We start from the raw sequence: 21948 nt of genomic DNA on the forward strand, positions 1-21948 counted from the left end.
CTACATTACATGATGTAACTGAAACAGGATATATTGTTGTGTTACTTCTCTTTCTCTGTTTTAATTCTAGTATTCATCTCTAGAAGACAAAATAAAATTATTTTTTATTTTTTATATTCAAAAATACTTCACGGCATCTATTCCTTCTTACAATTCTATTTTGACTCTTCCATCGACTAGAAAAAAAAAAATTAAAGGTATCTCTTGCTTAATATGGTGAGTTAAGGTTGAGCTATTTCGATTTTCAACTCCAACAATTTCGAGAATGATCAATATAAAATGTTACATGCACTCCAGAAGTGACCCGAAAAAGTGTATCCACCCCACCAAAAAACTTATTAAACAACAAAAAAGTAAAAAAACCAATGAAGAAGAAAAAGAAATAAGTAAATAACTGAAAAGAAAAGTAAAAAAGAAAAAGTGGGTAAATCCTATAGCGATAAGGAGGAGAAATGGATCTTACTATCAATAGCCAATGAATTTGCCTTTTTGTCCCTCGCGTGCACCACGTGGTGATCAGATTTAATATTTTTTATTTTTTGAGAAGTTATTATGGACTCTTAATATTTTTTAATTTGTTATTTGACATGTGAGTAATACAAATTATTGTTTTTGTTTTAAGCAAATTTTAAAAACAGTTATAAAAATATTTATAATATATAAAATTAATTTAAAATAAATATAATAAATTTACACTGCTGATATATTTAAACAAAAAATAATATATAATAAATAAATGTGTTTATTTATTCTTAAAACACTTTTCTTAATACATAAACTATTTAAAATATATTTTCAATGAGATATAACTCAAATGACATAATCTCTTTATCTTTATTTAGATGTTTCGAATTTAAATCTCATTCTTAACTTTAAAAAAAATATTTAAAATATGTTAATTTCTTTAATTAACAGAATATTAAAATTTAATTAATTTGGCTCTTTTGACTACTGTTATTTTCCATTAACAAAAAATCAAATATGTTTCTTTTAACGAATATTTTTTATAGGAATAATATTTTGAACTTTCATCAATAATAGTTTCTTCAGAAAATGACTTAAATCAAATGATACAATGTTCTAATTATCGAATTAAAATTATTTAATTCATCATCATTATTATTATAAAAAAATTTTAAATATTTTTTATAATTAATTTAAAAGATAACAAGGTCTTCAAAAAAATAATTTTTTTGTTTTTAATTTTTATTTCTATGAGACAAATTAGTCTCTTTATCAATATTTTTTCTATAGATTAACAAAATATACTTGTGTAACTCTTCTGTATAAATATGTTCCGTTAACTCAAAAGAGACATCAATGACAAAAAGGTAATCAATCTCAATAGAATTAAAATCAAAGGCTAATAAGGATATATTTTTTTAAAGAGTTATGTTAGACTAATGTAATTATTTATAAATTATAAATGACTTAATTGCATCCGTTGATATTAATGTTTGATAAACGCATTAAATTAAAAGTAATGATGCATATAAAGATAGTCTTCTGCTCATAACACCAGATGTTTATGGTTTTTATTTTACTGAAAATACTAGCTACTATCTCGATGAAGATATGAAAGAAGAAAAAAAAGAAACCAATCTTAAAATACAATTCTATCATAATCAAAACTTATGAGGACAATCAATATATAAAAATCACAATTTTTAAGATCTTAATTAATACTTTCGCTTAAATTAATTTTTACAAGAATTTTATAGTCTTTTAAAAAAATTATCCCTTATAGATATTCACCTTGTATTGTAATATATGATTGCCCAACTCTCACTACAAGAAAACGCTGATTACGGTCGGATTAATCAAATAAATCTGTTGCTAAATAGATTATCGTCAAACTTATCGTCACATTTATCGTCGTCTTGTAGTTGACGGTATAAACGGCGCCGAAAATTCATTACCAGTGAATTTTTTTTGTCCAATGCTAATTACCGGTGAATTTTTTGTCGGTATTTTCAATGGATTGTCGAGTTTGAGTTGATGATTACTGTCGGATTAATCCGACAATACATCCGCCAATAAGCTCTTTTATCTTTTATTCTTTTTTTTTTAGCATATTTTAGTCAAAATTAACAGTCAAATCAAATTAAAACTCTTATTAACAAAATTGTTATCAGAAATATAAATTAATAGAAATCAACAAATTATTTTATTAAAAATAAATGAAATAAATACAATAAAATATCATAGAAGTAGAGTACTGTTCTCTAAATAAACAAAAATGCATAAAATCCTAACTCCAGCAGATCCTGATAATCATCGGCAGCGACTGCGTCGTGGTCCCCTGTTGAGGCGGCGGAGTGGGTGCTACCGTTGGTGCCCACCAGCAGCGTCGCTGCTGAAACTAGCAGCGCTGTTGCCTCCAGCGTGCATCTGCTGGTTGTATTCCTCCATCTGCTGTCGTAACATTGAGCTACTCCAACTTCTCCATCAGGTCTGAGGTGACGGCAACGTGTGCAAGAATCTTTCGATACCTCTACTCAGAATGCTCCTATTACTAGGGGCGAAAAAAGGTCAGCTGGCCTGCCAGGGGCCTGTAGCCTGGCCTGTGTTTGGCCTGGCCTGTTATAAAATAGGCACAGGCCCAAACTCTTATAAAAGCCTTATTATTTTAATAGGTCAGGTCCAGATTCACTAATTAACCTTATTAGACTGTCAGGCCTACCTGGGCCGGTTAATACATAATTACATATATAAATAATTTTTTTATTATTAACAAAATTATGAGATATTTTAAATTTATTATATTTTATTATAAATAGTTTTGTATATTTTAAATACTTTAAAATATAAAATTTTTATAAATATTAAATATGACATATTACATATAAATATGTTTATTAAAAAAACAATTCTTTTAAATAATATTTTTATTTTATAAAAAAAATTATCAGGCCTTTTAACAGGCTTCAGGCCAGGCCAGGCTCTTAGTACTTTAAAAGAATCCTATAGTAGGTTGCAGGTCAGACTCAGGCCAATTGACTACATGACAGGTCAGGCCTGTTAAGAGCAAAGTCTGGCCTGACTTAGCCTGTTTTCACCCTTACCTATTATGGTGAAGTTCCTATGTTAGCTTCTGCACCTCATCCGTCAGCTCCACAACTTCCTAGGGATCAGTAGTGCTAGTGACAGAGACAAAAGGAGGCACCCAGTTCGGGTTTGGGACCATGATAAATTGCTGGTCTGATGGACCCGCCTGTGACATCACAGGGGTCGATGGAGTAGTCGGGGTAGAGGGCGATGATTGGATAATCCCGGAGAATTCAGTGAAAGCCTTCCCTCTACCACGACCACGTGGTTCACTAGACCTACTTCTGATGCTGTCGTCATGTCTGTACAATGAATATATTTATAACATATATATTAATAAGATGACAAATACCAATAAATAATAACATAAGAAGAAACTCAAGAAATAATAAATAATTCAAAAAATGGTTTAGTTTAGTAAATAAAAAAAGGAAATTTTCTTGTGTTTTAGTTTCAAAATAATTAAATTAGATTTTCAAAGCATTCTAACTTTGTTCTATCTGATTTTTTATCTTATTTTTTTTTCAAAGTATTATAACTTTCATAGCATTCTAACAAAGCATTCTAATTTTGATAACAAATTTTCAAAACATTTTAACTTTCAAAAGTATTTTAACAATCCAAAAAATTTAAAATGCAAACTCAAGGAAGCACAAAATAACATAATGAAACATCACTAACAATGTATATGGCAAAATGTTATAATTAATCAACATAAACTAGCAGTTTCATCAGCAATATGAATTAGCAAAATAAGCATTAAAATAGTAATTTTCTAACAAAGCAATAACAACCAGCGAATCATCATAACAGTTAAGCATTGCTCAAATAAATTCAATAACAATTCTTCAGCCAAATTAACAGTAAAACACAGAATTAATGATTCAGACCAATTCAAATAATCCCAGCAACAAGAATCGGCAATCTCAGATAATAATTCCAAATACATTGAGTAGAGATCAGAACCTCTCAATCTAATTAAATTATTCTAACCTAGCCACCTAAAGATAAGCTATAATAGAAATTAATCTACATAAACTAATTACTAAAAATCAACTAACTAATGAAATTAAGATTAACTAAGCAGAAATTAAATAATGTAAAGGACATATTCAATGAAAACTCTTAACCACCTAAAATTAACTAAAACAAAAATTAATCTAACTAAATTAATTACTAAAAATCAACTAACTAAATAAAATTAAGATTAATTAATCAGAAATTAAACAAAAAAACAGATTCAATGAAAACCTAGAATGCAAAATAATTAAAAGAGAGAAGACATAAATGAGCGGTTCGAGCAGCGGCGGCCTTTCCAGTGGCAGCAAAACAGCAGCGGTGGGAGAAAAGAACAAATAAGGGGGCGTTTCGAGCAGCAGTGACGATCTTTCCAACGGCGGCATGAAATTTTGAAATGAAGAGGAAGATGGTTTACGGTTCAAATTTAGGGCACGATTATTGTTGGATTTATCGGTGGATTAATCCAACAGTAACGTGGTGTGTGTAACCAAAACACAATGTTTCACTAAAAAAGTGAAGGTTGTTGAAGACTTAGAGAAGGATGGTTGAATTTGAATCTGTTTGAACTCAGCAGCGGAACATCTATGAGACAATTTATTTTTGTCTTATGAATTTCAGAAAACAGAACACAAAGAAAGAGAAGAAGAATGACACCAACATGTATCCTGGTTCAGTTGCCTTGTGCAATGCAACCTACATCCAATTTCCACCACAACAGTGGTGGAATTTCCACTATAGTTAAAGTATTACATACACCAATTCCACATGATTGAGACAATTCTTTCCCTCTCAAGTTCTAACCTAACTTGACTTGGTTTTGCTAATACCTAACTCTTCACTCTTAGTGCATACCCAACTAAGAAAGGGGTACCTCACTAGTACAAGATGCAAGACACAAGAAACAACCTAAAGAAATCTAAAATCACTTTAGCCTTTTCACTTAAGTGTATCACTCAACCTTTTATCACTCATAGGCTTTTTCTTGATTCATCTCTTTCTGCCTTTTACCACTCAAAAAATTATAGGAAGATATATATTGAAAATGAAATACAAACTGTAAAAACATGAAGAAGATTAATGCTTCAACAGCCTCTGTTGCTATAGGTTGAACCAGATTCACTTGACTCTAATTTCGTTCCTCATTTTGGCGGAATGCTTCTTTTACTAGAAAGCACTGTCCAAGTTGATGAACTCTACTCAGAAAAAGCTTCTCAGAACAAAACTTCCAAACCCAGGTTCTCTCTTCTTGTCTTCAGAAAGATGAAGATTTTTCTTTTTGTATCTCCTTCCATGTTACTGAGTTGCTCTCTTCCAAGTCAACTCCTCGAGCTATGTGCTACCAACTTAGCCTTTTACTGTCTTCCATTAGTCCCTAAATTAAGAATTTTGGAACAGATCATTTTTTACTTGACCGAATGCCTCATATTAGTAAAGATAAAAGTTGGTCAATGATAAACCCAAATCCAAACCATTAATAATGTGCTTTGTCTCCAAGAAACTTTGTGAACCATTGATTTACAGCAGCAGAGATTAAAGACTTCTTTCTTCATTTATCCAAAAATGGTGTCGCAGAGAGTTGGAGAAGGAGTAAAGAAATTAACATGCATGCAAATGGAAATAAATCACCTTTATCTTCTGACTTAGCTTAACACGGTTTGGTTTTGGCGATTAGATATTTACTTTTTGCTTAACATTTCTCTCTCTTTCTTTTCTGGTGATTGGAGCAAGAAGAACGAAGCTCTCTTTCACTTTCTTTCTGATTTTGTGACTGAAGCAAACATGTGAGGTGTTTTGAAAGACTTCAGCTTGATGGAGTCTTCATGGGCTTGGGTTTGAATAATTTCATTCAGCCCATCTAATTGCTTTGCATTATTCTTCTTTGAACTTTGAGTGTTAGGAGACCCACCGAAGATTTTGTTTCTATTTTTATTTGTTTGGGTTGCTGCAACTTTTATTTAGGCCTGCATCACTTAAACAAATGCAATCAAAACTAATTGGGTGATTAACCCAATAAAATAATGTTTGTGATAATCAATTATAATTATTAGTGAATTTTTTAACTCAACAACAAGCTTCAGCGTCGGATTTACTCGTCGGTAAATCTGACGGTAGCTAGTGTGCCAAAAATGATTTTTCCTCTAAATTTTAACGCTGATGGTATCGTCGGAACATCAATTCTGACGATAATATTGTAGGGTGATGAATTTATTGTCAAATCCAACGATAAATTCGACGAAAAATTTGTCGCTAATAATTTTCTCAGTATTTTTTTTATAGTGTGTGATAAGTCTATCATAATAAACAATACAAGTAAATTAAAATATGATCCATCGTTAACAGAGATTAATTTGTGTTTCAAATATAATTACTTCCCTCATGGAGTCTCGAAATTTTCCATTCATTATGGTTTTCTTCCTTCGGAAAATAATTAATCGCCGTGTGATTACAGAAAAATGCCTTTCAAAAAGGTGTTTGTATAATTTTATAGCGAATAGATAATAATAGAAACCCTCTACATTGTTGTGGAGTAGTGTCTTTAATTAAGACTTAAGAAGAGTGTCAAGGAATCAGCATTTTTATTAAATTCTAGTCAATATTTAATTATAAAAAAAATTAAATAATTTTAAATTATTAAATATAATTTTATACCATTAAAAATATTATTAATGATTAATTAATGGCTAATTAATGAATTAAAAATTAATTCATTTGATGCAATAATAAAGCATATTAATAAAATTCAATGTGAAAGCCCTACGCAAACGACAATTTCTATGTCGAAAAAGGATTGGATATAGCATGGTTGTTATATCCGTAAACTTTGAATTTATAACATACATTTTTTCTTATTACTATATTTTAATTTCATGCGCACAAGCTTAAGGCTCACGTAAAAAATAATAATGTAAAAAATGGTGGAACCCATTTGATGATTGATATATCATAGAGAGTAATTTAATTTATATGCACAATAATTTAAATAATTAAAACCATAAAAATGTGGTGGAAAAACTAATGGATCGGACCAATGGGGATTAAGATTGCGACGTGAGAGTTGAGAGCCATGCATGAATGACGGAAACGATGACCCAATGCACGTTACAAAGTCTCAATATAATTCAATTATTTAGACCCCACACTAAAATGGCTATGGCTCATATTACTCCACTATATATAGATTTTTTTCTATATGAGATGGAATCAGTGGATAACAATATCACTACAAAATCATTGATTGCAAGTGTCGCATGCATCTCGTGTCGCATTTAAAAAAAAATATCAACTATAATGATATGTCTTCTTAACTCATAGTAGCTGTGTAAATTTAAAACATTAATTAATTAATTATACGAACTAAATGAACGTGAGTGTTTTAATGTGTTCTTTAAGCAAATATTATATTAAAATGAATTTAAAATGTTCATCAAATTGTCGAACGAGTTTAGCCAATATATAACTATATATAATAATCATTGAGAATGGGTTGGGGCAGAAATATTTTTTCCAGTTTCCCCTCATACACAAAAGAGCTTATAGTTGTCGTTGTTGATTGGTTCTTAGGACTTCGGATATTAATGGTTACTAGCATGTGAGATTAGTCCTAATTAAGAAATTTTGGGTTGAAATTCTAAAAATATTGAAACAGTGTATGTTTCAGTGTTCTATTGAATTTATGAGTAATTATCGAAACAATTGTAAGTAAAAATATTTTAGTTACAACAAATTTTACTTATTAAATTATTTTTTAATATTTTTATTTTATTAGACAAATTATACGTCACATTCTATTAAAAATTTAGATAAATCATCACTACACTACATTATTACTTTTATGTAGACTAAAAATTTAATATGGAGATTAATTTGTTTACGAAATAAAAATTTAAGAATTAATTTAATAATTAAAATTTATTGTAGAATAATAGAATGTTGGAAAAAAATCTTTAAAATTGACTCATGATATTAATATATATGTACATATTTATTTTTAGACAATCAAATATATTTATTTTCTATTATATTTATATATTGAGTAATGCTAAGCAATCAATATTATAGATGTTAGAATATATTATGATTAATTAGTACTCATTAAAATGATTTATTATTTCTGAATATTTATTATAAGACATTATATTTTTATTATTTCGACCTTCTTAGTACTTATAAATATTTTTTTATATTGTATTATTTTGTACAATTTTAATACATACAAATCTTTTTTCTATTATTCTCTTTTACTCTTTCTAACATTATATTAGAGACTTGGTATCCTCTTTAAAGATGATAGGTTATTTTTTCTTCTAGTAAAATTATCGTATTATTTTTACACTTTTTCTCTATACTATTTTTCCTTGCTTTTGTCACTCATTTGATGCTTTTTCACCTCGTCGATTAGTCTATCGTCTCTGTCTTGTATCTTTTTGAGTCTAATGAATCAAACACCACTATCCGCTGCTTACTTATTCTCTTGGAAAAACCATATATTTTTTGTCACCTTTTAGCAGTTCATCATCATCTGGCAATTTACCATCTCATTGTAGTTTACCACTTTTCGGTAGTTTTTCGACAGTTCGCCATTCTTTTGGCAATTTCTTTTGCGCTTTTCTTGTGGCAGTTTCGTCTGCGTTTTGTTACGGTAGCTTCATCTGTGTTTTTCTTGCGACAATTTCCTCTGCCCTTTTCTTGCAGCAATTCTGTCTGCATTTTTCTTGCAGCAGTTCTGTCTGCACTTTTTTACGGCAGTTTCGTCTGCGCTTCTTTTCAACAGTACTGTTAGCACCAATTTTATCAGTTTATGCAGTTTTTTTCATCTCATTGTTTTAAATAAGTTTCAAACTCAAATGATCACTTGAGTTTAGATGTTAAAATATATTATGATCAATTATCATTCATTAGAATTATTTAGTATATTTGAATATTTCTTATAAGATATTATATCTTTATTATTTCAAATTTTTTAGCATCTATAAATACTTTTCTATATTATTTCATTCCATACAACTTAAATACGTACAAATATTCTATTTAGAAAAGTCTAAGGGACTAGCAATTTTTGTGTTTTGTGGCCAGCACTTAACCATCAAAAGAAAAGTCAGTGATTTTTTACCATTGAATGTAATATCACACCATTAAAAATACTATTAATAACCAATTAATAGTTACAAAATACAAAAATTATTGGCCCTAACACTCCTCATTTTATTTACTGTTATCTTTTATCTTTCTAACAATAGCAACTAATTTCAGCAAACACTATAGTTACAGAAGATTCCTAAACAAACTCAATATGCAGCACACTAAAAATAAAATTTTATTGAGTTTGATTTTTTGATTTTTTTAATTGAATTTTAAATATTTTTATTTTAAGAGAGTCAGATATATTTTTCCTTCATATTTGAAGAGAGTTAAATTTTTTTTTTTGTTGCAGCGACATTGGCTCCTAAAATTTTTTTATTATATATTTTATGTTTACGAATACTCATATACTAATTAATAATCAAATGTGATGAAATAGACTATTATTATTATTATTATTTCTAAATAGAAGAAATAAGTGTAAATCCAATAATGTGATATTGATAGATTAATAATGATTTGTGATGGGAGTTTTCTATAAAAAGGGAAGCAGCTCTCAAAATATTCATCAACCACATACAATTTTCTATCTTCACTCTCACTCTCTCTTTCAATTTTCAACAATGTTTGGAGCAGCGTCTAAACTCGCTTCTGCCGCTGCCAACACTGTCACCGATGCAGCACAAGCCGTTGGCCACGCCGGATATGAAGTTGGAGCCGATGCTTCAGGCGTCGTCTCCGGGGCAGCAAAAACCGTAGGTCATGCCGGATACGAACTCGGAGCCGATGCTTCCGGCGTCGTTGCCGGAGGTGCAAAAGCTGTGGGCAACGCCGGATACGAAGTCGGAGCAGATGTCTCAGGCGTGGTCGCCGGCGGAGCCAAAACCGTAGGCAACGCAGGATATGAAGCCGGAAAAGTAGTGTCAGGCGTGGTGGCCGGCGGGGCAAAAGCGGTAGGGCACGCTGGATACGAAGTGGGAGCGGATGTTTCGGGCGTGGTGGCCGGCGGAGCCAAAGCTGTAGGACATGCGGGATATGAAGTTGGAAGAACAGTGACAGACGCGGTTACCGGCGGTGACAAAACCGATTAATTATTTGATTAAGCATGGATATGGATTTCGATAATAATCCTACTATGTTTGGTGGAAAATTTCAGTATTGTGTTAATTATTATTAAGTGTGTGCTTATCTCTGTAATAAGTTTGCTCTATATATGTTCATCCATAATTAATAAGATCCTATTCAATGGCTTTATTATTATGATGATGATGACGACCACAATGAAACTAGTCACGTATGTATGTAATTGCTAAGTTGTTATTCTACATCTTTTTCTCTCTCTCTCTTCTTCTTTTCTTCCATTTTAGGCTTTTTATATAAGTTTGAAACTTTGGATATAGGTGAGTTTAATTATTTTTTTTCCCTTTTTAACATGTATTATTTATCAACTATATATGTCAATCCCTGTATTAAAATCAGCTATTAAAATAGTTATTAGAATAAAATACATATTAAAATTAAAATATATTATACATTTATTTATACAAAATAAATTATGAGTAATTTTAATAACTAATTTTAAATGTGTAAAATAAATTTTTTTTTGTCATTTATATCATATTTATCAAATATAATCCATTCCGACTTAATCGATTAGACCAAAAATTCAATCACCAGCTCATTAGTTTGGGTTGAGTCATCATTTGAACCAGTTAAATAATTAATCTAATTAAACATAATCAAACTCAATAAAATTCAATAAAATTCATTCAAATTGGTTTAAACTAATCTGGTCAAACTTACTCAAACCTAGTTGAGCTAAAAAAAAAAGTTTTTATACATATTTTTTATCGATTTTGATCGGTTTATGACAATTTTCAATCTTAAATAGTTTGATATCAAACCAGTCAATTTGATTCGATTTTTATAATAAAAAAATTATGTTATTCATTAATATTTTTATAAAAAAATATAAAATATATTAATTTAATATTTTTGAATATAATATCTATATTCATATTTCACCTGTAAACATCATTTTATTTTTGTCTATCTCGATATTCCATATTTATAAACAAACAAGTGTATTAACCCGTGCCATGCACGCGATAAAATTAAAATTATGATTTTAAATTATTTTGTTAAGATTAATTTAAATTATAATAATTTGATTAATAAAAATATAACATGTTATGTATTATTTGTTTTTTCTTAATCTAGTGTTAAATATATTCACTCTAAAATAGTTATTAATTGGTTTTAGTAATTTATTTTTTTCAATAAATCAAACATATATACTCAATATGACTACACGTAACTTAATAATACTTAGACCTACCAACAAATTTTTATATGTTGTTTTACTGTCAAAAAAGAACATATCAAAATTAACTCAAAATAAATAATAAATTATTAGAGAATTCTAATACACAAAATTCTCTAATAAATAATAAATAATTTAAATCTACTAAAAAATAACTCAATATTTTTTTATGTCTGCAAAACATATACCCGAAATAATATTATATCAATGTTAGTATACAGTTTTACAATCATCGACCGTATTTACTATACGTGACTCCTTCTTAAAAGTTATTCTACACACTTGTGCAATTGGAAGATAAATTACTGAACTTTATTTTATTTTTCTAAATTATTATAATTATGCATTATACATTAAATGCTAATTGTAATATTGTAATATAATTATCAATAATGATATTTTTCTAAAATAAATTTAGAAGAGAGAATAGTACTTTCATTTTGGAGGAAAAATGAATTCATGAGGAATTGACACTTCACTTTTATTAGTTGATAATGTATTAAATATTGATTTTATATAATTATAATAAAAATATTTCTCTTAATATAATCATGCATTATTCGTTAAATGTTAATTGTAATATAATTATAATAAATATATTTTTCTAAAATAAATTTAGAAAAAAAATAGTGATTTCATTTTAGAGAAAAAATTCATAAGGAATTAACACCTCACTTTTATTAGTTGGAGGAAAAATCCAGTTTTAGTATATTTTGTCATTATTATACATTTTTCTCTAATCATATATCCACTATTTTCTTTTCTTTGTTTCAGCATTTTGAACCTGGGTTAAACTTCTATTATATGATAGAATTAATATGAGTATATTTTATTATTAAATAAACAAAGTTAATATAAAATAAAATTATACATAAAAAAAGCAAATAAAATAAAATTCATGCTACGTTGATTCTATCACTAAAAGTAAAAATTCGATTTTTATACGATAGAATAAATAATATAATAGACGGCGAAAAAGAGAAAGATAAACATTTTAGATCTTAAGTTGTTTTATTTGGATGTTGCAATGTGGGTATCACATTATTTTACTTATTCTACTCTATGGACCTTTTTGTAACTTTATTTCAGTATCAATGGAATTTCACTACCTTTGAGTACTAAATTAAAATTCAAAATGAAACTGACAAAAAAAGTAAAGAGTATAAAATTATTGATTGAAAAACACTCTAAATAATAAAAAACCAAATTAACTTTAATATTAAATTTATTAATACGATTTTAATTTTATATAATAGTTAGATAATAGATTAGTAAAAGCAAATGGAAGAATGACTTTAATTAGTATTTGATAAAATATTCATTTAGAATAATTAAAAAATATAAAATTATGATATTATTAAAAATAATACATTTTTATGTTAAAAAAATATATTTAAATAAAATATTTATAAAATATAAAATTTAGAGTAACATAGTTTCATGAACATTAATCAATTATGAAATAACATCAAATTATAATATAATTTATTTATGAAAAAATAATCAATAATTAATATTAATAAATATAAAAATCATCCAAACACTTTGATTAAAAGTATGAGTGGTTAGTTATTATTCATTATTAATAATATTTTGTTCATAACAAAAACTAAAAATATAATTATTCAGATTTAGATTTTAGAAAAAAATAAACGTATAAATAACAAATGATCTATTTTATCATGTATATGATAAATTAATGAATTAAATTAACTGATATAATGAATTATAATTAATTAATTGGTATAAATTATAATAAATTGTATGATATTTAAAAAGAAAATAAAATGAATAAAAAAATAAAAATAAATAGAATAATAGAAGACTATAATAAAATAAATTGAATGTGAGTTTTTTTTTTACAAATTTTATATCACATCCGCTTCAATAATAATAAATAAAAATACATCAACTTAATATCTAAGAGAAAATGATGAGATAAAATCATAACACAATTCTAAAATAAAATCTTAAATTAAACCATAATATCATTGCACAACACAAATTGAAAGTAATTTCACACTACAATATACCACATAAATATGCAAATGACTTAAACTTAATTACGAATTTTTTTATTTATGCATACATGATAACACCATAGTCTATAAATATTTAATGAATAACATATCATATATTGCTCTAAATGATGAGCATGGGAATTGAAGAGTGTGTGCTGATTTGTGTTCATGATAGTTACTTTCTTGTGACGATGCCTCATAGGAAGAAAAAGAATTGTTGTAAAAGCTACTCAATGAAAGAGTAATTGGTAAATTAATGATATTTTCTTCTAGCATATATGATCTTTTATAGTGGTAAAATAAAAATGGAAGGAATAAAATTTTGTATTTTTATATTAGAAATAAAATTTGATATTTATCCTAATAAAATTAAATAACTAATTAGTTATATTTAAATAAATTAAATAAATTAAATAAAAATATTTTTAAGAATTAATCAAATTAATTAGTCAACACAAATAATTAGTATAATTAATTTTATTTAATAAATTAAAAAATAAATTAAAAAATACTAACAAAATATTAAAAAATAAATTAAAAAATACTACCAAATCAATTTGATATAAATTATAATAAATTATGTGATATTTAAATATCTAATTAAATCGATTAGTTGATATAGTTGATTTATCATAATAAGTTGTATTTAATGAGTTAAAAGAAACAAATCGCTAAATACTCTCATAAGCATGCATGTCACGTCAATTCCATCATTAAGTGCAGAAACCTAATTTTTATATAATAAAATAGATGAGAATATGATATGAGACATATTTTAATTATGAAATTGGTATTATATAATAGATTTTTTCTAAATTCTTATTGCTTGTTTGTTACTAATTTTTACATAATTATTTAATAATTTTCGCCTATGAAACTATCAACTACCTAATATTACGATTTAATTAATAAGAGTGATAACATTAATATTTTTTCATAAGTCTTGTTATTATTTATAATTAGAAAATAGCCATAAATAAATTTATTTTCTTAATGAGTGTTAAATTTTTGTTGTGAAATTTATTTTAATGACTAATGTAAACCCCGTTAAATTAGTAAATAATTAGTCAATAAATTAATTTTTAATAAAGAAAATTAGAAATATGAATATTATATTAAATTAGGATAGATCGCATCAAAACGAGAATTTTGGCACAAATTTCAAAAATTCAGCCCAAGATTGGATCGAACGGGGCCGAACCGGTTGAATCGAATCCAAACCGGACCCGTGGGCCCAACCGGCCCAACACTTAAGTTAGCCAAAGCTCATTTTCTCCTCCAAAATGCAACAGAAGCAGCACTAAACGCAGCTGGAGAGGAGAAGGGTATGAAACCCTTACGTTAATTTCAAAACACCGTAACTTTCCAATTCGAGCTCTGATCGCCGCACTGTTTGCGGTCACTGATGATCGGATTTTTGACGGTTTAGAATTTCTAAAAAAACCAATTTTAATATATTAAGTAGATTATATAAATAGAAATACTTGCTAAGTATATATATAAAAGAGGAGATATATAATTATATATAATATAATTGCTATATATGTAACAGATATAAATTGTTATAATTATAGAGACTTACTATAATTATATTAAATTTAATTATGAATGTAAATAAATAAAAGTGATAATAATTAATATTATTTTTTATATTTAATATTTACCGTAAATATAAAAAAATATTGAGAAAAAAATAGGTACTGACTTTATTTTATTTTATTTTACGTCATGAAATTTTTTACTAAAATTAATGGAGGAAAAAAATCTTTATGATTATATATCAATCTCAATCACAATAAATAAGATGAATCGATTGAGCAACTAACAAATTTAACAGATAAATGTTATTTTCCATTTATGGAAAAAATAAGATAACATGCATGCGTATATTAATATAGGAAGAATATATACTCACAGCTTTAAAATCTTCAAGAATATTTGATTGTATTATCCTTCAAGTCAAAAAATTCATCCTTTATTTTCATTAAATATTTATATTAATTCAATTAAATAAGTGTTTTAATAAAAGGAAAGATTATTATTATTATTATTGAAGAATAATGACAATTATTGTTATTAATATTAAATTGATTATTAATATATATATTGAATTATCATTAATATTAAATTAGTTATTTATATATATATATTTAAAATTGATTATTTATATTAAATATATTTAATGATTATTAAAAATTAATCATATAATTATCATTATTAATAATTAATTTATATTTCTCTAAAATATAATTTTCTATCTTATTATTATTATTATTATTATTATTATTATTATATTATATTATATTATAGCTCACCATTAAGATAATAATTTGTCACTAATAAAAAAATAAATTTAAAAGAGAGAAATAGTACAATCATTTTGGAAGGAAAATGGGTTCACCAAAAAGTGACACCTCACTTTCATTAGTCGGAAAAAAATCTAGTTTTAGTATATTAAATAGAAGTAGATTGGTATAAATTATAATAAATTATATAATATTTAAAATAAAATAAAATAAATAAGAAGAAAATAAAAAAAATAAAATAGGTAGAAGACTACAATAAAATAAATTGAATGTGAGAGTTTTTTTTGTACATTTCATATCACATCCGTTTCAATAATAATAATAATCATAAATAAAAATACGTCAACTTGATATCTAAGAAAAAATGATGAGATAAAATCATAATACAGTTCTAAAGTAAAAGCTTAAATTAGAACATAATATCATTACACAACATATATTGAAAGTAATTTCACACTAGCTACAATATACCACAAATAGGTAAATGACTTAAATTTAAATACGAAATATTTTTTATTTATGTATACATAATAACACTATGGTCTATAAATACATCATAGATAACATATCTTATATAGCTCCGAATGATGAGTACGAAAGTTGGAGAGTGTGGTAGTTTGTGTCACGATAGTTGTCTTCTTGCAACGACACCTCATAGGAAGAAAAAAATTGTTGTAAAAGCTATCAAATGAAAGAGTAATTGGTAAACGAATGATATTTTCTTCTAGCATACATGGTCTTTTATAGTGAAAAAATAAAAATAGAAGGAATTAAATTTTATATTTTTACATTAGGAATAGAATTTGATATTTATCCTAATAAAATTATTATTATTATTATTATCAATATAAATGGATTAATAACTTGTCACTAATAAAATTATTGGATAATGAATAAGAATTAGAAGGATATCAATATAATTAAAATGAATATAATTAAAATGTTTAAAAATATTTTTGATTGTATTAGTATAATCATGCATCATTCATTAAATGTATTTATTTTAGAGAAAAAATGAGTTCACAAAAAAGTGACACCTCACTTTTATTAATTGGGAGAAAACCCAATTTTAGTATATTAAGTAGATACAATAGTACCATCTTAGATACGTAGTTAATCTTCACCGCACCGATTCTGCTGAAGTGCTCATCATATCTTTGATTGAGCGATTTAAAGAGGTGTCTCCATATAGTGGTTCACCAAACAATAAATTTTGTATAAATACTTAAATAGTTTAACTTATTTGAGGATGTCTAAAATGAACATAATAATTTTGTGTATATTAGATATATTATATTTATATAAATGATCAAATTTTATTAAATAAAAATTAAAAACTAATATAAAAGAAAAATATTGATAGATTTCAAAAAATATATAATATTCTAATATATAAATAAATATCTTTTAATATACAATACTTTAAATAATAATATAATCTTTTATTTTTAAATAAATAAATGTAAAACACATAAATACAAAAAATATGAATATTTTTTATTCATTAAGATTAATTATTATGTAATAAAATTTTTATAATATTAAAAATTATATTAAAATAATATTTTAAATGGTAATATAAAAATATAAAATAATTAAATTTTATTTTATATTACTTAATAAATAATTAGATTATTATATTTAAAGACAAGATTTTTTTTAAAGATATTTTCTTAGACGCATCATAACGTCGTTCCTCCTAATGCCGTTCATCCGCTGACCGTGCATGCCGCTGTAGTCTCATTCTGCGCCGCTATCTTTCTATTGCCCGTGCCGGCGCCGTCGCACCCCGCCGCAGTCTAACCACATACCGCTGTTCCTCCGCAGCTCGTGTAGATCTAACCGTGAAGAGAATCAATCCCATCCAATTGACTCAGCGTAATTATAAGTTATCACATCTTCTCTCTCCGCACTTCTTCCTACAACATCTTGACAATGGAATTAGAGAAAATATTTTTTTTTATCAAACTCACAACATATTCTCGCTACTCATAACCAATTTAAAAGAAGTAATATTTTATGAAACTGATTTAATTCATCACTATAACTCTCTTTTTTCATGAAAAAATTCACATTCATTATCGTTCAAATCATTTTAAAAACCATTATACTTTACAAATCTATCTTTATAATTTCCTAATTCTTCAATGGGTACTACAGCCTCATCTTCCTATATCAGCGATCATTATACTCACTCAGATGGTAATATTGTGGAAGCGCAAATTTTTGACAAGATATTTATTAGAGATTTTATTTGTATGTAAATATTTATTTTACATACAAAATGAATGATTGTTCTTGTTGCAAATTCATTATTATATTTTATTTTACATACAAAAAAGATGGATGTTCATTTTACATATAAAAATGATAATTATTCTTGTTGCAAATTTAGTGAGAGACTGTTGGGGCAACAATGGTACTAATAGAATTTTCAAGAAAGGCAGCAGCGGATGGTTAAAAATTTGACAAGTGGTATGGAAGTTTGATAAAGAAGACGTTTATACTACTTACTCATTTGTGCAAGTTTTGCAGGAATAGACTATGACGGATAACGTCCTTAGCTACAATTTCACAAATGGTATCTGAAAATGACTAGTACCCCCTAGAGTTGAGTTGTTTAATTGGTTTGTTCTAGTAGATCGAGTTAATACAAAGGATATCGTTTGAGTAGATTCGGCATCATTGCTCAGAATGATAATGTTTGTGTGATGTGCAACAAGGAAGTTGAATCTGTCCAACACTTGTTTGTTACGTGTGAGTTTGCTTGGCAGGTATGGTGCGCATGAATTGCTCATGTGGGTCGGGCCTGGTGCATCCTAGGGTCCATAAGAGAACATTTTGAGAAATGGAGGACGATGCCTATGAGAAAAAATGAGCGTAAAACATGGTTAGTGGGGTTTTTCTCAGTTATATGAAATATCCGGTTATGTGAAAATAAATTCATTTTTCAGAATAAGACAATGGTCGTGGTGAAATGCATTGCTAGATCATTTTGTAGCTCCAATAAATGGTGTGAAACTAACTTATGTTGTTAATGAGTATGTCGGAAATGACATAGGAGTTATTTGGTATCTATTATTTGTTTTGTATGTTCCATAGAGTGTGTTGAGCTTATTTTGACTTTCAAAAAAAATTGTCAATTAAAAAAAATAAAAAAATAATAAAAATTTTGATAAAATTATATATAATGACAGAATAATTAAATTTTAAAAGAATTACTTCAAATATAATAACGAGTTATTTTATTTTTATGTAAAACGTAATGTTAAATAATAAATTTTTTTCTAGCTTACATTGGCCAATTATTTTAAAATTATATTTTTCTCTTAAATATAGACCCTAAATCATAAATTATTAATTCTGAATCTTAAATTATAAATTTAAATTGATTAATATTGATTAACTAATAATTAATTCTTTATAGTTTTTTTTTATCAAATATGGTCGAATAATTCTAAAATACTAAAATTTATGTCATTCAATATTGACTTTTACTTAATAATATAATTATTGACTTGATGTACGTGCTAAAAATTATATTTTATTAATTTTTGTTATATTATATTTTAATTTATTTTGTATTTAATTTAATTTTATCTTATAAAGTTTTTAAGTAGCCGACTCCACTTAGTGGGATAAGGCTTTGTTGTTGTTGTTTTATAAAGTTTTTAAGTCCACCACTATTTAGTGCAGTTGTGCAGGCCAAAAAATTTGTTTGCTTATAACTTATAAGAGATGGGATTAGTGGGTTACATCCCAAAAACAACAAAAATTAAAGAATAAATAATTATTTTAGCACCTAAAAAATTTTAAATTTTGACTACAAATTTTAACCTTTATTTCGATTTTTCTGTTTGACAAAGCATATCAGCACTACCTGATGATGGCCATTATTGGCAAGCATATCAGCTCAGAAATGGTTGATCTTCACCGCCGATTCTGCTCATCATATCTTTGATTGAGCGAATTAAAGAGGCGCCTCCATAGTAGTTCACCAAACATTAAATTTATTTGTATTTTTGTATAAATAGTTTGGGTCTAATCTTACCAAACAAAAAATCTATACTCATTGTATTTGCATCTTTGATAGAGACACCTACTAACCAAATTTTTTATGGTGGCGGTATGCCTCCTAATAAAAGCACTAGCTCGATCACAAAAGCTGGAACACTACTAAGTTTGGGCATTAAATAATCCCCCTTTTATCGAAAATATATATATATGAAAATAATTCTGCCCATGTTACTCTTGTGATATATAGCTGGTCTCAAATTCGGACAAAAGAGAAGGGTTGTGTTAAAGTTAGGTCGTTACCCATAATTAACACACCATATGGCTCAAGTACGGTGTCAAATGAGTAAGAGTCGCTGCATCGATACCCGAATGTAGTGTTAAATGAGTAAAAATTTCCGCATTTTCATGAACGGACGAAGGTAAATAAGCTAGTTCACAAAGTAAAATGTAAAGGTCGGAGCAACAGAAAGTTGAGATTTGGGACATGGAACATCGGTACTCTAACAGGAAAATTCACGGAGGTGGTGGGCACCATGACAAGGAGGAAGATCAACATTAAGTGCATACAATAAACAAAATGGGTTAGTGCGAAGGCTAGGGAGTTGGATACTTCCTGTTTCAAACTTTGGTATACAGGAAAGGTGAAGAATATGAATGATGTTGGTATTATTGTGGATAAGCAATGGAAGAAGGACGTAGTGGATGTCAAGAGGGTGGGAGATCGGATCATCTCTATCAAACTTGTGGTGGAGGGAGGTGTTTTGCATGTGATTAGCGCATATGCACCTCAAGTGGGTTCGGACAAACAACACAAGATAAGGTTTTTGGAGGATCTAGAGAGTTTGGTCCAAAACATACCTTCAGAAGATAAGATTTTCTTAGAAGGAGATTTAAATGGCCATGTTGAAAGAGAAGTAACTAGGTATGAAAGTATTCACGGAGGCCATGGTTTCGGGGTGATCAATGCCGAGGATAAAACTATTTTGGACTTTTCCTCAACCTTTGACATTCTCATCGCAAATACATGTTTTAAAAAGGGAGACGAACATCTTATTATAACCTATAAGAGTGGCATGACAAACTCTCAAATGGACTTCTTCTTGTTGAGGAGAGTCGACCGAAAATTTTGTATTAATTGTAAAATTATCCTGGGAGAGAGTTTGACAACACAACATAGGATACTCGTCATGGATTTTCGCGTTAAGCAAAAATTGAGGAAAGACATCATACGAAGAACCCAAGGACGAGGTGGTGGCGGATGAAAGGTGATGAAAAAATAAGCTTCCTAAGACAGGTAGGAGAAGAGGCAAAGTGGGATGAGAATGGAAGCGTGGAAGAGATGTGGAGGGAGATGGCAGAAGTTATTAGAAAAACAGCAAAAGAAAGTTTTGGTGAATCTAAAGGAATAGGACCAAGAAACAAGGAGTCCTAGTGGTGGAATGCAAGTGTACAAGAAAAGATAAAGATAAAAAGAGAGTGTTTTAAAGAGTGATTTTTATGCCGCAATACAGATAATTGGAAAAAATATAAGACGGTTAAGAAAGAGACAAAAATGGCTGTAAGTGAAGTAAGAACAAGAGCATATGAGGGTCTCTACCGGTCTTTGGGCACGAAAGAAGGAGGAAAAGGTATATATAGAATCGTAAAGAGTCATGAAAGAAGAATGAGAGATTTGGATCAGGTTAAGTGCATAAAGGATAAGGATGGAGAGGTACTGGTTCAAGAGGAAAAGATTAATGAAAGGTGAAAGAGCTACTTCTACGAGTTATTTAATGAAAGACATAAGACTCTTCCGAACCTTAGTCGGTTATACACAAGGGAAGAAGATCAAAACTTTGACTAAAATCGAAGGATTCGAGACTTCGAGGTAAAAGAGGCTCTAAAGCAGATGAAAAATGGCAGGGCAGTAGGACTTGATAATATTCTGATTGAGGTTTGGAAGGGCCTTGGAGGAAAAAGCATCAACTGGTTAACCAAGGTTTTTAATGAGATTTTAAGGTCAAAGAAGATGCCTGATGAGTGGAGAAAGAACACCTTGGTACTTATCTACAAGAATAAGGGGGACATACAAAGTTGCGAAAACTATAGAGGGATCAAACTCACGAGGCATACCATGAAGTTATGGGAAATGGTG

General features: G+C 27.7%; 1 protein-coding gene across 1 annotated transcript; it reads left to right on the forward strand.

The window, feature by feature from the left end:
- Positions 1–9770: 9770 nt before the first annotated feature.
- LOC107467903 (glycine-rich protein DOT1) lies at positions 9771–10238 on the forward strand. The gene has a single exon (XM_016087125.1). The coding sequence runs from the start codon at positions 9771–9773 to the stop codon at positions 10236–10238; it is 468 nt and encodes a 155-aa protein (XP_015942611.1).
- Positions 10239–21948: the final 11710 nt, after the last annotated feature.

Source organism: Arachis duranensis, chromosome 9 (assembly GCF_000817695.3).
Source record: "Arachis duranensis cultivar V14167 chromosome 9, aradu.V14167.gnm2.J7QH, whole genome shotgun sequence".
Taxonomy (NCBI): domain Eukaryota; kingdom Viridiplantae; phylum Streptophyta; class Magnoliopsida; order Fabales; family Fabaceae; genus Arachis; species Arachis duranensis.

Coding starts and splice junctions, on each gene's coding strand:
- LOC107467903 (XM_016087125.1), top strand. CDS start 9,771: ATGTTTGGAGCAGCGTCTAAACTCGCTTCTGCCGCTGCCAACACTGTC.